At 35.0% G+C, this 15,520-nt stretch overlaps 2 protein-coding genes across 6 annotated transcripts; one reads left to right on the forward strand and one right to left on the reverse strand.

The window, feature by feature from the left end:
* Positions 1–1,502: 1,502 nt before the first annotated feature.
* Positions 1,503–10,342, forward strand: Srrm1 (Serine-arginine repetitive matrix 1). Of its 5 annotated transcripts, XM_018506196.1 has the most exons (16): positions 1,503–1,586; positions 2,016–2,105; positions 2,602–2,724; positions 4,410–4,580; positions 5,160–5,320; positions 5,414–5,605; positions 5,688–6,521; positions 6,800–6,937; positions 7,003–7,506; positions 7,634–7,856; positions 8,017–8,102; positions 8,171–8,412; positions 8,493–8,654; positions 8,814–9,304; positions 9,384–9,500; positions 10,252–10,342. In XM_018506196.1, exons 1-16 carry the CDS (start codon positions 1,575–1,577, stop codon positions 10,252–10,254), a joined length of 3,549 nt encoding a protein of 1,182 aa, XP_018361698.1. In that variant the 5' UTR covers positions 1,503–1,574; the 3' UTR covers positions 10,255–10,342. The 5 variants fall into 5 exon arrangements, with proteins under 5 accessions (XP_018361698.1, XP_018361696.1, XP_018361700.1 ...); XM_018506194.1 differs by lacking the exon at positions 10,252–10,342 and having other exon boundaries at positions 9,384–9,747; XM_018506198.1 differs by lacking the exon at positions 10,252–10,342 and having other exon boundaries at positions 7,003–7,179; positions 9,384–9,747.
* A 125-nt stretch (positions 10,343–10,467) lies between these two features.
* On the reverse strand, positions 10,468–12,763 carry RpIIIC53 (RNA polymerase III subunit C53). The gene is made up of 6 exons (XM_018506063.1): positions 12,166–12,763; positions 11,991–12,108; positions 11,168–11,477; positions 10,961–11,055; positions 10,664–10,903; positions 10,468–10,584 (listed from the first exon to the last, which is right to left on the reverse strand). Exons 1-6 carry the CDS (start codon positions 12,468–12,470, stop codon positions 10,468–10,470), a joined length of 1,185 nt encoding a protein of 394 aa, XP_018361565.1. The 5' UTR covers positions 12,471–12,763.
* Between the last annotated feature and the right edge of the window lie 2,757 nt (positions 12,764–15,520).

Below are 15,520 nucleotides of genomic sequence, written 5' to 3' on the forward strand. Positions count from 1 at the left end.
ATTGGGATATTTCTGGAGAGCAGGATATTTCTGAAGGAAAGGGTCCATAATTGATTCGAAGCCAGGGGTGCGAACTATTCCAACGTAATATTACAGAACGTACTCCTGCCCCCTGGTCGAGTCGTAGAAACGCGAGAGTGCGAATTACGTGCTATTTATATGCGCCGTTAGACCGCGAACCCCACCACTCGCATGCCAGCCAATGAGCGGTAGCGAATCGCTGCAGCACGTATTCGAACGCTCATTGGATCGGCGCTAGCTTTCGATTGAAGTATATAAGCGCGATGCACGAAAAAGTGCAGTCTTTTTCGGAATTTGGCACCGCGCGTTTCGCGAAGATAAGCCTGGGTACCTATCATAGAACAAGTCGGAATCGATTCCGATCGGAATTATTAAATTATTCCCTAGATTTTTATTGTGTTTTCTAGGGAAAACGGGATAATTCCGATCGGAATCGATTCCGATATATTTCATGATAGGTACCCTGTATATATTCAGAATTCAGATTGCGCTTTTAGTGCTTTAACGATATTAGCGCGTATTTAGCACAGTTCGCGTTATATATACTCTTAATTTAAATTTCAAATATAAAAGCGTATATTCTGAATACGGGCTATAGATATTCTTCAAATTAAGATATTAATAGCAATATGACTTATTCAATTTTAGTTTTATTAAATATTAAATACATCATGTGTGTGGATATAATAAATTTTATTATACCCATGATGTATTTAATATTTAATAGAACTAAAAGTGAATAAGTCATATTGCTATTAATATCTTAATTTGAAGAATATATTGTTACAGAACTTTATAAATAATGACCCGTATTCAGAACGTGCTTTTATCGACAAAAGCGTGCTTTTATCTCTGAAATTCTATAATATGCGTAACGTAAAATATAGTATGTTAGGGCGCTAACATCGTTGTAAGCACGTTCTGAATATGGGCCTACATGTATATTTTTATATTTTAATAAAATGGTCAAATGATCCACAAATTATATATTATATTATATTTTTTAAAGCAATTTAATACGTGATTTAACATGCGACAGAAAGAAACTAGAAAGAGGTCATGCCGATCTTTTTCCTGTTCGAAATCGTCCATACACTACCGCCATTGGTGGTCGCCCATAATTCTTTGTGCTATGATTTTATCGACAGGGTCAGAAAATGGATGTAGCACGTAGTTCCCAAACCGAAAATGGATGTACTGGCGATAGTGTACGGGCGACTTCGGCGGTAACAGGAAAAAGGCTGGTATGGTTTTTGTGTTTCTCTCTGCTCCTGTTGCATGATCCGAGCGATCAAACGGCACGATTGGACTGGGCACGACCGCCATATTAGTAAATCGAGCTAAGTTAGCGTCCGTGTATGATTTTTAGCAAGGTAATCATTCATGGAAAATCGCTTGTATCGCTCCTTCACGTCGTTGTTCGTCAATGATCATCATGGATGTGATTTAACCTATTTGTTTTTCGTTACAGAGGACAAGCTGTCAACTGGTGTCTTGCCAATTTAACGCACCTCGCTTCGCCGAGATCCGGATTCCTGCTACTCGTTGCCAAGATGATGTACACAGTAAGGGGCCGCGTCATCGACGCGTTATTTTCTGACCTAATTTTCGAACTCGCTTTCAGCGAAAATGCTAAAGATGTTTCGCAATTTTCATTTTAGCGATTAAGACTGATTAACTCATCGTTTAATCAATCCAAAGTAGTTCTTCCAAAGTAGGCTTTAAGAAACGTGTGGATATAGCAAGATATTTTTATTTAACTCCAAAACTACTTTAAAAATTTTCTAATTCTAAAGGATTAGGAAGATTTTTCCGTCATAAAGTTGGAGTCGTATTATGTGACTTCTCTATATTTTGCCAAAGTGATACAATTTTTAATTATTCTGCAATGTTAAATATTTGTAGAGATTGATAATTTGTTATTTCTAGTTTCTATATCAAGAAGCACATTTTTTTATATAGGATTTTATCTTTCATGTTTGTTCCTTTTGCAGGGGACGACTGCTTCGCAGGACACCAGGTTCAGCGACAAGGAGAAAAAGCTTCTAAAGCAGATGAAATTTGGAGATTCATTGACACAAAAAGTAATTAATATTTTATATTTAAAAAAAAACTTTTTTTTATTTACTTTATAAATATATCTGTTGCATTGATATCAATCTACACTAGCAAGAATGTTTAGCAAAATGATTAATATAAAAATTAAATATTATGAAAATAAAGTTTGTTAAATATCTGAAGTAAAGTTTAAATAACTAGAGTACTCAATTTTGCTGTTTCTTTATAGGAATAATATTTGAATCTTTAATCAATATCTATACAAATGATATTTAAATTTTTAATTGATATCTTTAAAAAAAAAAATATGTAAATCTTTTTAATCAATACCAATATTAATAATAAAATATTTATTTTTAATTCTGAGTATCAATATATTTAGAATATATATCAAATTTATATTAAGTGCAATTTTATTATTAGAAATACTGTAATTATTGTTATTAAATTAAGAGTCTGTATAACTACTAATCTCTGATTTAAAATTAAAATAATATGAATCTTTAACATATTTGTCTATAGGTGGATATGAGCAAAGTGAAACTTGATGTGATTAAGCCATGGATTACAACAAAGATCACACAGATTCTAGGAATGGAAGACGATGTGGTGGTAGAGTTTGTGTATAATCAGCTTGAGGAGAAGGTAAGAGATGTGTCACACTTAATTTCGAATGAAATTAGATGATTTTATAAGAGATACAATTTTAGTATCACAATTTGTGAAAAAGCAGTAAAATATAGTAATGCAATCACTTGGCTTTTTCCCCTCATCATTATAGGAAATCGATAAATATGCATTATTTCAGCACGATGTTTTCAAATAGCAAGAATTTACTATCCAAACTCGGCACATCGTGCAGAGTTTGGATAACACAAAGCAATGAGGCAGATATTCTCTTAGCCTTTTGGCATACTTGCCACATTGTTTTTTTTATTTCCATAAGTATCATCGCCACTCAGTAATATATTTCATCGTTCCTCGTTTTTAATCAACCTATGTATCCCTTTCCAAGCATATCCACTTTCGACAAAAAAAAAACAGAAAAAAGGTTAAAAAAACTGATTTGTAGCTGATCCTGCCACATTGAACTGTGCAAAGTCAGTCTTTATCATATGTGTTTGAATTCCCCGTTAGTATAAGTAGAGACCGTTGGTGAGGCCCAACCCTTTTGTCCAATTGGCATTCGGATGTGCTCCTCTCTACATCCGATTGGCCGCCTTTCTATCAGCCGTCAACCCTAGTGTCAGCTGTGGCAGTTGGTATCTCAACGTCACCTTAGAACTGCCGACAAATCTTCAGCTTCAGCAGTTACATCGCCGCCGCTGCTGATCATCGCCACGATGACTACGCATCGTTGACACCATCAACATCACGAGACATCACCGGCATCGGGAGGCGATACTTTCATCACGTCATGTTCCTGTCTCGCGTCCATCACATGAGCCTGCAGATGTCTACGAGTCATCTGCTACGGAGCTGCATCACTTCCATTCATGTAGCTGCCTCAACCGAGGTAGTTTATCGTCGCGAGCCGCGAGATTTCGCAGCTTTCGCTCAAGGAGTTCCAACTTCGCGGTGGCATCGTTTTCTCCGATCGTCTCATCCCAAGGTGGCATCCGCGTGTCAATTTGGGCTCTTCGGAACTTTCGTCTACCGCAAGCTACGATTCTCCGTTGGAACCGCCAATGTCAAACGCCAAGAGCAAGCTCGAGCGTCAACCTGGCGCTTACTTACCACCAAAACTCAGTTTGCGATGGACTTCGATATTCTTCCGGATGTACTGTCAATCACGCGTCGGCATGATTGAGGCGAAAACGGCGCCCGGAGGTATCCCTACACATGGTTTGACTCTTTGCCACAGGTTGGTGAAAAGGTTGATCCTTTTATACCACATTATCTCCGATTTTCAGGCGGACATTTTCGCCAGATATTTAATATATACAGGCTTCTCTCTCGTTTCAGCACACGCACCTTAGCGGTGTAAATATTAAAATCGATGATGAAGGGTGACGAGGTATCGGTCTATTTTCTGCTACTTACATTTAACATAATTCTTTTTTCTCTTCAGCATATAATTATTTAATACAGGTACGAAAGAGTGCGGTCGGCAGCATTGGTGGTAAGGCACGCTTAAATATAGAATGATAAATATCTGCTTTTTCGAGGGGGAAAAGCAGTTCATATAACAGAATAGGAATAAAGATTATATCGATTAAAATTGCAGTCAAAATTTAATCTATTATTTTTATTTCGTCGTGAAAAATCTGCACAAAAATTTTTTGTTATTGTGTATGGAGAATTAAATTTGTACGTTGTATATTTTACAGTTTCCTGACCCCCGAAAAATGCAGATCAACCTGACAGGCTTTCTGAACGGTAGGAATGCCCGTTCTTTCATGGGTGAATTATGGGACCTTCTGGTCTCAGCTCAAGAAAGTGTTACGGGCATTCCCGAGGCTTTCTTGCAGCAAAAGAAAGATCAAATTAAAAAGCGTTTGGTAATTATCAGTTTTCACTTTTGTGTAATAATCGAATATCAAAAAGATTCCTAAACACCCGTGCGCGCAACATGATTATGTTCTATATAACTATCTGATAATATATTGCATGTAATTTTTATATTATCCAATATTCGATACATTCATATATGTGAGACATGATAAATTTTATTGTAATATCACTTTTTTTGAATAATCATAATTTTTAGGATTCGATAGTTATATTTAGCATGTATATATATATATATGTTATGCAATTTTATTACCACGGTAGAAGAACAAATAAACTAATATACTTAATATTTCTTCCACCATGTGAAGTTTACCTCATTACATTTTTACTTTACAAGTTTGTTCTTTGTGGATTAGTATATATACATACACTTCAGATTAATTATTTTAAGTATGAAGTTTGTTAGATATGAACGAACAATTGACTTACTATATTTTGACATTCAGAAATGTTCAGTTGAATATAACCAAATGGAAGAAATCAATTTTAACTTAGTTATATTTAGTTGTAAGGAAACGATATTTTGTAAGCATTGGTTTATACTATGTTGTAATATATCAAATTAGGAAGAGCAAGAGAAGCTTCAAGCATCGTTGGCGGAGAAAGAGAAAGAAAAGGAGCGTGAAAAAGAAAAAGATGATGCTGATAAAGTGAAGAAGGAGGAGAAAGATAGAGGCTCATCTAAGGAACGTAGAAGAGATCGAAGTAGGGATCGTGATAGAGACAGGTTAATTGTTTTAATTATCATTAAAAGAAAGGTAATTTTCAAAAAGCATGGTTATATATCATGTTATTTATCTTTATTATTTTTTTTATATAGAAGTAAAAGGAGTAGATCACGTGATCGACATAGGGATCGTGATCGATCAAGTCGCAAGAGAAGATCCGTTTCAAGATCACCGAATAAAAATTCGAAGGATAACGGGAAAGATATGCCCGACGTTAAGATCGAACGAGAAGATTCGCCGCAACCGGAAAACGCTATACCTTTGATGCCAGTTAAAACCAAGCCGTAAATAACAAATCATATTTATGTGTTGTATTGAAATATATTTTATTTTGTATATTTTAAATTTTATGTTTTTTCTTCATAGGGAAGCCGCAGTAGCAATATCAAGATTGCAAGCCAAATTGATGAGCATTGCTGATGGAAAGAAGAAAAATAATCGCACACCATCACCGGAATCGGTGGACAAGTCAGCAAGGAAATCGCGATCTGCATCTAAATCGCCAACGAATCGTTCAAAGAAATCTAGAAGTAAGTCACCTAGCCGAGATTCAAAGACACGTCGATCACGATCGCCCGCTTCAAAGTCAAGACGATCTCGTTCAAAATCAAGATCTAGAAGATCTCGATCTAAATCTAGAAGATCAAAATCGCGCTCGCAGGACCGTACGAAGTCTAAGCGAAGCAAATCCAAATCGCCAAGATCACGATCACGATCGCGATCACGATCACGTTCACGATCCAAGAAATCCCGATCCAAGAGTGAGGACAGGAGCAAGTCGAGAAAATCAAGATCCGTCTCGAGTGACTCGAGATCGTCCAAGTCCCGCTCGAAGTCTATGGAGAAGCAAAAGGCCAATGCAGATTCCAATAGAAAACGCAGTGGTAGTACGAGCAGCAGCTCTGAATCAGAAGTGGACAAAGATGGAAAGGATAAGAGCGACTTTGAGATACGAAAGAAAAAGGATGGCGTGCAAGCTAAGAGATCGTACAGGAAAACCAACAAAGATGATAGTGGTAGTGATAGCGACTCTAGTCGGGAAAGAAAATCAGCTCCTAAGCGAAGAAGTCCTTCGCCACGTAAAGATAGAGGACGATCTAAGGATAGAGACAGAAATAGATCACGAGATAGATCACGAGACAGATCGCGAGATAGATCACGAGATAGATCACGCGATAGATCACGAGATAGGAATCGAAGGTAAGATTTATAAATCTTTGATGTAAATTTAATCTTCAATTGTAAAAGTTATCTAAAAGATATAATATATATTTATATGCATATAATTATTTATGTACACGTATTACAACTTTCCTTGTATTATCAAGAGACAGTTGTATCTTTTGCGCCAAATCAGGTGCAGCAAATATTACAATGCAATATTGTTGGCGGTATATATCTTAATCTAATTGTACTACAAAAAGTTTAGTAAGGAAATCGACAATTTATATGAATTTTTGATGCCTTTTATCTTTTAGAAGATCATTGGACCGGGATCGCGACAGGAGGAGGGACCGAGAGCGTGAAAGAGAGAGGGAAAGGGAGAGATTAGACCGATACAGCGGCAGCCGCAGTATGCGACCACCTTCGGTGCGCAGACCGCTTAATAGGCGAAGGTTGGTATTCTTTTGTGTATTAAATAAATTTATCTTTGCATTGTGTGCATGAGAAATTGTTCTAGCAGTCCCCCACGCAGAAGTCCGGCGAGATATCGTCGTAGGTCACCGAGTCCTGAAGACAGGCGTCGCAGGAGATCACTGGATCGTCGAAGACGATCATCGGAGAGACGCGATAGGCGCCGTTCGCCCGATCGACGTGGTAGCCGACGTTCGCCGGATGGACGGGATCGATCGAGCAGGTATGATAGATCTTCCTCACGCGACAGATCAAGTAGACGGGATCGCTCCAGAGAACGACGGGATAAGGATCGTCGATCTAGATCTAAGGATCGTAGATCGAGATCCAAGGATCAAAGATCATCGATGGATCGTTCGAGAGACGAGAAGCGGTCTCCTGATCGTTCGAAGGGTACCAAGGATAAAGCAAAGGACAGGAAAGTGGATGAGAAAACTAAAAGACCGCCTGATACAGGATCGCGAAAAGAATTACGAAATGGCCGGTCTAAATCAAGTAGCTCGGAAAGTAGCGAGAGTAGTTCCTCTAGCAATGAGGACGAGTCACTTAGGTGAGTGAAATTTTCACTTTGAACACGATACTTTCACGGAGTCTGCAATCGATGGATACTTGGTCGTGGTGTATCTATGTTCGTTGAATAATGTTCTACAAAAAACGTGCTTGTGATCTGTTTGCAGGAAATCGGTCGAACGCAAACCGCCACAAGAGAAGCGGGAAAAAGAACGTGAACACGCAGATGATGCCAAGAAGAAGGAGAAAGAAAAAACGGTGAAAGAAGAACCTGCTAAGCGTCCAGAAAAAGAAATTAAGAAGATAGAACCAGTCGCTGTGAAAAAGCCCGAGCCTAGTGTTTCTCCTAAAAAAATTCAAGCTACATCACTTCCTGTTACCAGACACAGAGTAAGCTTAATAGGTTCAATTAATTATTTACTTATCACATGATTAATAAAAAAAATTCAATTTTATATGTACAATAAATAAAATTATATTGATAATATAAAGGAAAATATTATTACGCTACTCTTTTATAAAAATTTCAATTTTTTTCTTTGTTTTCAAGTTCTCGAAGAGTTTATCGCGTACACCTTCGCCGTTTAAGAAGACCGAAGACATCGTGGCAGTAGCTAAAATTAAACAGACGATTAAGTATGTTGCAAGATATTTGCATAATTAAAATTTTAATTATTACGATTGTGTGTATATTTTATTTCCAGAGAAGACACCAAGGACGAATCACCGACGACGAAGACTGGAGAAGTGAATTTTACCACTGGAGATGCTTTCCCTTTAAAGAAGGATGAGAAGTCTTTGAAATCGACAAAATTAGTAACAGAAGATAAAAAATCTACTCAAAAACCATTGGAACTTCCATCCAAGAAACCTGTAGAAATGGCTAAAAAAACAAAAAGAGAAAAGCGTGATGGTTCTACAGACAGTGAGGATAGTGATGGTGAAGGTAAAAAATACATTTAATTATAGTTAATAACATATAATAAATATATTAATGTTTTTCTCTTTTATAAATTTATTTTACAGGTAAGAGAAAAGTGAAAAAAACAGAAAAATCAAAGAAGTCTAAGAAAACTTCGACAGATGAAGATAAATCTGATAAGAGCAGAGCTGGATCCAGTTCGGATTCTGAAGATGATAGAAAGCATTCAGATAAAAATAAGAAAGTTAGAGATACTAGCCGAACCGGTAAGTTTTTCGTATCAAATATAAATAATTAGCATGTTATAATTTATTTAAATATATAGTATAATTTATAAATAACATTCAAATACACTTTATAAGTATGTAATTTACATATAAATAATAATAAATGTATAGTAATTTTATAAATAATTTTTATTATAGATTCAATAGATGATCGTAATAAGGATAGAAAGGATACTAGAAAACGTGAAATTGCCGAAAATGACTCGCGAAAGCGTTCAAGAAAGGAAACGGAAGAAGAATTAAAAAAATCAAAAAGATCACGAAGAGATTCTTCTTCGGGTGAAGAAGAGCAAAAATCTAAAAGAGGTAAAAACGAAGATGACAGATCAAGATCTCGAAAATCGAAGAAAGACTCTAGTTCCGATGAAGAACCTAAAAAAATGAAAAAGAAGAGAGATACCTCATCCGATGATGAAAAATCTAGATCGCGAAAGTCCAGAAAAGATTCGACAAGTGAAGATGACTCTAAATCAAAATCGAAGAAATCGAAACGAGATTCCAGCTCAGAAGATGACGATCCTGGAGATAAAGATTTGAAGAAGAAAAGAAAAGTTGATGATAGCTCGGACGATGAAAAGGTGAAAAAGAAGCGTAAGAAAAAGACAAAAACCAGCACCAGTGAATCGGAGGTAACGACTTTATAGACAAATTTATTGCAACAAATTTATTATCTTTAATCGTTTATTAATTGAGCTTTGATACTTTCAGGAAAGTGAAGTCGAAGAGAAGAAAAAAAAGAAAGAAAAGAAGCACAAGAAACACAAGAAACATAAGAAGCACAGAAAGCACAAAAAGAAGAAAGTTGCGGATTCAGATGAATCTGATGTAAGTGAAGGTAATACTGAAGAACTGGAAAAGAAACTTCGGGAGAAGGCATTAAAATCAATGAAAAAAGGACATAGCATTGAACGAAGTGATTGAGGTTAATATATGATCTTCGAAAATGTGTCATGCATGTATCTCTTTATCGCAAAGCATTTTAATTGTATTATGAATATGAATAACTTCCGTTTCTTATCAATAATTGGATTCTTACTTATCACTCAATCCCTTCGGAACAAGATCAAATGGTATTCACATTGTGTGAAGTAGTTCACATAAATATATTTAAAAAACATATTATATATATATATATAATTATATATATATCTATATGATTTATACATATATATTTATATATGTATAAAATTGATATTCTCTTCACATTTTATTAAGATTTGTTAGAATTACGTGATGACTCATTTTCTCGTATCAGTGTACAGAGTGTACTTATTCATATTGATACGAATATTCATGTATACTGATATAATGTAAAGATTTTACATGTTTTAAAGAATCCGATAGAAAATATCGTACATTTTTTTAGTTCCTAAGTTCAAGTGAAATTAGGACTCGTATACACAGCGATTCATTTGAGTTAATTTGTATAAAGCTTAGTTTTCATTACAGTGTTAGATAATAATATAGTATACTTGAATGATAATGTTACAGCAACTTGTACAAGTCGAAGAACAATCGAAAACCCATTTGCAAAAACTATGTGTTCCCAAATGATATAATCGTTTCTGTTTTACAGTGACTCCTAATTTCTCCTAGACATCAGAATCGCCATACCGAATTTGCAGACGTAATGTAATTTATTTAATAATTTACGTAATTTGCTAGTATAAAAAATATAGAAGTATTAAAAATTATAATCCGCATTATATATATTGTTCACGAATCTCCTACAACTAAACATCCTTTTATACAAATATTTTTTATTAAAGATGATACATATTTATAAAATTTCTTATGAATTTTCTAATATAGATTCAAAGTCTGGAGAACAAATTAATTTATTGCTCACTGAACCAAGATTGACAAGTTCACCGGTTTGTGATGCATCTATTTTTACAGCTAAAAGGTCCTGAAAAGTAATTAATTATTGAGGATTACAACAGTATTATATTCCTTAAATTATAAGCTATAAAAATATAATTTTATACTTGTTGGAAACGTTGCTGCACTCCAATATCAACGAAAAAACTCATTTCGCCGAAACGTAATCTAGCTTTACCAGACTTCAAAATTTCGAGTTTGCCTAAGAGACCACTTCTTAAATTATTTAAAATACAAAACTCAGTTTTTGCTTTATTATCATTCTCACTACGAGTATTCGAATTATTTGATTGTTTCGATCCTGCTTCCTCTCTACTGGATACCAAACCGGGCAAAGATTCTGGAAACTGTTGATCAATTATTAAATTAAGTAACGATTATAATGAAGTACAAGATATCCTTACTTGAATTAATGTATAAGAATTAGCCTTGCTTTCGATTATTTGAGAAATAGTAAGTTCTTCCTTTTTGTCTTGCCTGCTTTTTTCTTCATTTATGACTATGAAAGAAAAAAATTGTTTAAATTAATAAATTACCAAAAAGAATATTATACACTTACTTTAATAAATTAATAAATTAATAAATTACCAAAAAGAATATTATACACTTACTTTCACCATTTTCCGAAATGACCGGCTTCTTATCGATCTTATCATTATCGATCATATCATGTATATCTTTTCTAATTCTTGGTAACGTGAGAGGGCACATTTTTTCATCAATTTCCGGAGCATCATCAATAAAATCATCTCTTAACAGATTTTTTAATTTTCTGTCTTCTTCTGCCTTAATCTTATTTGTACTTATTTTTGGTTCCTCCGAATATTTTGCAGTACTCGCTGTGCTACTAGAAGCTCTGGAACCTTCACTCTTTCTAGCGGTAGGTGTTACATAGAGTCCATCTGACCAAATGCCAACAGACTAGAAATATAGAATAATCTTATGATTTATTAAATTATTAAATTAAAATGTAAAGTGAAGACTTAAGAATAAAATTCAAAGATAATAAAATAGAGGTTTATAAGTTGAGGTAGTTATTTGTACTATTACGTACTACAAATAATGGAACGTTTACGTATTGTTTATGTTAAGTTTACACAAATTTTTTTCATTATGTAAACACTATAAGCAATGTAAAATACATAAATTATTATTATAAATTGAATAACATATTACAGAAAAAAGTAATTAAATGTATCCATTTAGTATTGATAAATAAAAATATATAAGCGAAATAAAAATAACTTAAGTTGCAGTCTAATGCAACGACAAAGAACATTAGTTTCAATGATTTATAGATTGTTTACATAGATGTGGTATGTAAAACATAGTTTACATAGTTTACATTATATATACGTGAATGTAGATTATATTTTACGTAATTTTATGTAAACGAAGAACCCTTCTGAAGGATATTTAGAATACCAACATTACCTGTATTATATTTCCTTTATCTCCTCTTCCACGTCCTCTGTCTCCTCTCCCTCGTTCCCTTCCACGATCGCTGTTTTTCGGTTTCACCAGATCAGTTTTGACTGAAATCGCTGGACCGCTGTAATCAAATTACCTTTAGCATCTGTACTGTGTCACAAGTTGATTAATAACTTACTCTTTCTTTTTATTCCTTTGTACATTGAGATTTGGCGTATACACTTTCTTTGGTTTTTCAACCTTAATATTTCCACCTAGTGTCAGGTCTCGTGGTAGCCGATAGGATATCAACCTCTGTGTGGTGGTGGGTAAACCTGGTTCCACTTTAATGCTTTTCACCCTCTCTGAAAACGATGTCGACGGTAATGCGGACGTGCTGGGTTCTGACATGTTAGGTTCTGACTCTGACGTGCCAGGTTCTATCTTTATTCGAATGTTCGTGTGAAGAGTGTCGTTCGAAATAACAGAATTGTCCGAAGACATGTTCAATCAATGTTCAATGGATCTCTTGTTTATAATACACTGGCCCGCTGGGCGCCTGCGTCTATGACTACGTCGATGACTACGATGCTTGCACGTCGCACGGATGCGCGCTCAGAGTAGTTTCAGTATAAAAAATGCACGATCGAAGTCGGCAACACTTTCAAAAAATTAGGGATGTAATATCTAAGTCGAGACGTTCATCCCGGTTTGGTTCACGTTCGTCACGAGACTTGGGAGCAAAGCTCTAGATATAAAGTACTGTCCAACAAGAACTTTCGAGACTGTCCGAGACCAGTCCGAGACTTTTAATAATACGGTGGCACAGTGTTGTTAGGTATGCCGCTTTTTTAGCGCATGCGCACTACAGTACTAGTGACTTCTAGAGAAATAAAAAAAAATCGATCTTTTTGATTGAATCGTACATCCCTATATTACAAATCAAAATAATTACAGATGGTAATAAAGAAATACCGTTACCTACCTATGATAAATAAATATGAAACATTTATTCAGTGAACTCAACAGTTCAGCAAACAATCATTGTTATTAGTGTAGTCATATCGACCTCCTATTGATTGTTTGGAGGCGTGAGCCATAAAAGAAGAATTGTTATTAGTGTACTTTTTAAACGTCTAATTAGACGTTTAGATTTAAAGAAATATACCAGCAGCAACAAGCATTCATTCAATTGTTGGGTCCATTGAACGTATTTATTGGGCACTTTCCAGTTGTAAAATCACTAATACTATACACTTTCGTGCATGTGGCAACACAAGTTGTGTTCCAGGGCATTTTTCAACAATACACTCAATAGATTTGTTCGCGTCGCATGATCCAATCAACATATTCTTACCATAGTTCCTATTTACTCCAACAAGCGCATTGGAGAGAGTAGGAACAGAGAGAAACCTGAAAGTGGACATTCGGACCTTTTTTGTGTATCAAACCTTATGTCCTTATAGGTACCTGTCACCTACGAGATATTATTAAAGGCCGACATCCTTACGGGAGTTCGCGTCCTTGCAAATATTGAAGTGATTAAGAGTTAAAAACTGATAATATTGTACTAATTTTATGATTTATTAATTTAGTAGACATATTAAGCATTTAGAACTCAATAATACTAGATTTTTTTTTTAAATTGTGATTTCAGTGTTATCGTCAAAGTTTGATTATCAACAGAAATGATAACTGCAGAGAAAAAATTGTAATTTTTTTGCAATCTATAGGATATTATAGCTTTACAAGTATGCATATTTATTTATGGAACATTTATGTAATAAAAATCATGAATTTAATAATGTATGAGCCAAATGTTTATGTTAATAATAGCAAATTTATATTAATTGTCAATAATATCAGCGTTCTTCAATTACCTCCGGGCCCTTGGAGCCCTTTTTATACCGTCGAAAATTTGCCCAGGGTTGACAGTTTAATAGTATATCTCGTCGATGGTACTGTCCACGTTTTTGTGGTTCTCTTGTACTATTATGTGGGTTAGATAAGGACGAACAATCAACTTTGATTGTTCATCCTTGTCTAACCCATGTAATAGTATAATGGAACCATAAAAACGTGGACATTAGGTATCTACGAGGTTTAATACACGATAAAAATCGGAATATCCACTCTCAGGTTTTTCTCTGGTAGCAGCTTTGATAAAAGAATGTTGGAGCATGTTGTAGCATGCGACGCGAACAAATTTAGTGGATCATAAATTAAGGTGTAGATACAATAGAAGGAATAAGGAATTAAGATTAATGAAAAACGATTTCAATCTATCAGAAATCGAATACATCGGAATGTACGATTTCTAATAAATTAAAATAGTTATTCCTTATTCCTTTTTTAAGTTTTATTTTTAAGTGTTTCCACCTTTATATCCTTATTGTTTGTCAACATTGAACAAGGATGAAATGATTCACTGTATTACACTGTGTCCTTGCTAGAAAATGTCCTCAATTGCCGTAATCATTGACACAACACATCCGCACTGAGTCCAAGAGCTACTAGTCGGTTGTGTAAGTTTATGTTTTTAATGACAATTACATGTTACTAATCGCAGCAGCTATAAATGAGATTGGAGGACATTGAACGTGGCCGGCATTTTTTCTTTTTTCATTCAATATAGGTGGCAAAAGCTACATTTAATCTAACTCTATTCGAAACCGTGCATAGCGTAATTCTGTTCCAATTAAGTTGTACATAATGTTACACTTTGGGTACTTTCCATTTAGATATACAAATCGATATAAACGTCATTCTATCTTTTTTTGCATTTCATGAGTAGTGACAGAACGATATTTATGATGATATATATCACTAAATGGAAAGCACCCACAATGATCTCTCGATACCTCGTAAATGTTTGTATTGTAAATCGTATTTGTATAAATCGCATTTAACAAGTAAATCCTGTTAGAGTTTGATCATTACGCCAGCATCCTCTTATGGTTTTTCTAATGATACTTAGATTATTTAGAAATTCGCAAATTAAATATTTTATCGAAAAGCGCTTCTGATTTTACAAATTTAGGTAAGATGTACGTATGTTTGATGAGTAACTTACGAAATCGTTAAATTTTCACCGAATTAAAAAAAATTGATTTCAAGGAAATTTTTACTTAAGTAGGTCACAGAAATCATAATAATATCATAAAAACATTATCTTGATCTTATTCGTCACTTATTAAGCTCATTTTTAAATATCAAATAACGTCATGACGACGTCCCATGATATCATTATGATTTAATTATGACTGTGTGTTCTACCTGAATAATTTCCGTCTATAAATTGTGAAAAATTAGGAAACGCGGTGTATCCTCTCCCACGCGGTCGCGTCTGCTCAGTCTGCTGTGTCCGCAGATAAGCGGTATCTGCGGCGCGGCGCGGCAAGTCGGCAACCTGCGGAAGACGGCGGCGGCGGCGGCGTCGGCGCCGATGGCGATGTTTTCAGGACGGTTCGTAGCAAGAGTGACATGAGCAGGAGAGGAGAGCACTGCCGGTGCGGATGAGGTCATCGTATGGTTTTTTAGCCGCGCCGCACGCC

Source organism: Trachymyrmex cornetzi, unplaced genomic scaffold (genome assembly GCF_001594075.2).
Source record: "Trachymyrmex cornetzi isolate Tcor2-1 unplaced genomic scaffold, Tcor1.1 scaffold223, whole genome shotgun sequence".
Taxonomy (NCBI): Eukaryota; Metazoa; Arthropoda; class Insecta; order Hymenoptera; family Formicidae; genus Trachymyrmex; species Trachymyrmex cornetzi.

Excerpts from the sequence above, each read along its gene's own strand:
- Srrm1 (XM_018506194.1), top strand. Across the intron at positions 8,413-8,492 it reads TGAGGATAGTGATGGTGAAG|GTAAGAGAAAAGTGAAAAAA; the intron begins GTAAAAAATACA and ends TTTATTTTACAG. Across the intron at positions 8,655-8,813 it reads TAGAGATACTAGCCGAACCG|ATTCAATAGATGATCGTAAT; the intron begins GTAAGTTTTTCG and ends TTTTTATTATAG.
- RpIIIC53 (XM_018506063.1), bottom strand. The coding sequence starts at position 12,470 with ATGTCTTCGGACAATTCTGTTATTTCGAACGACACTCTTCACACGAAC. Across the intron at positions 10,904-10,960 it reads ATTCTTATACATTAATTCAA|TTTCCAGAATCTTTGCCCGG; the intron begins GTAAGGATATCT and ends ATTGATCAACAG. Across the intron at positions 10,585-10,663 it reads TGCAGCAACGTTTCCAACAA|GACCTTTTAGCTGTAAAAAT; the intron begins GTATAAAATTAT and ends ATTACTTTTCAG.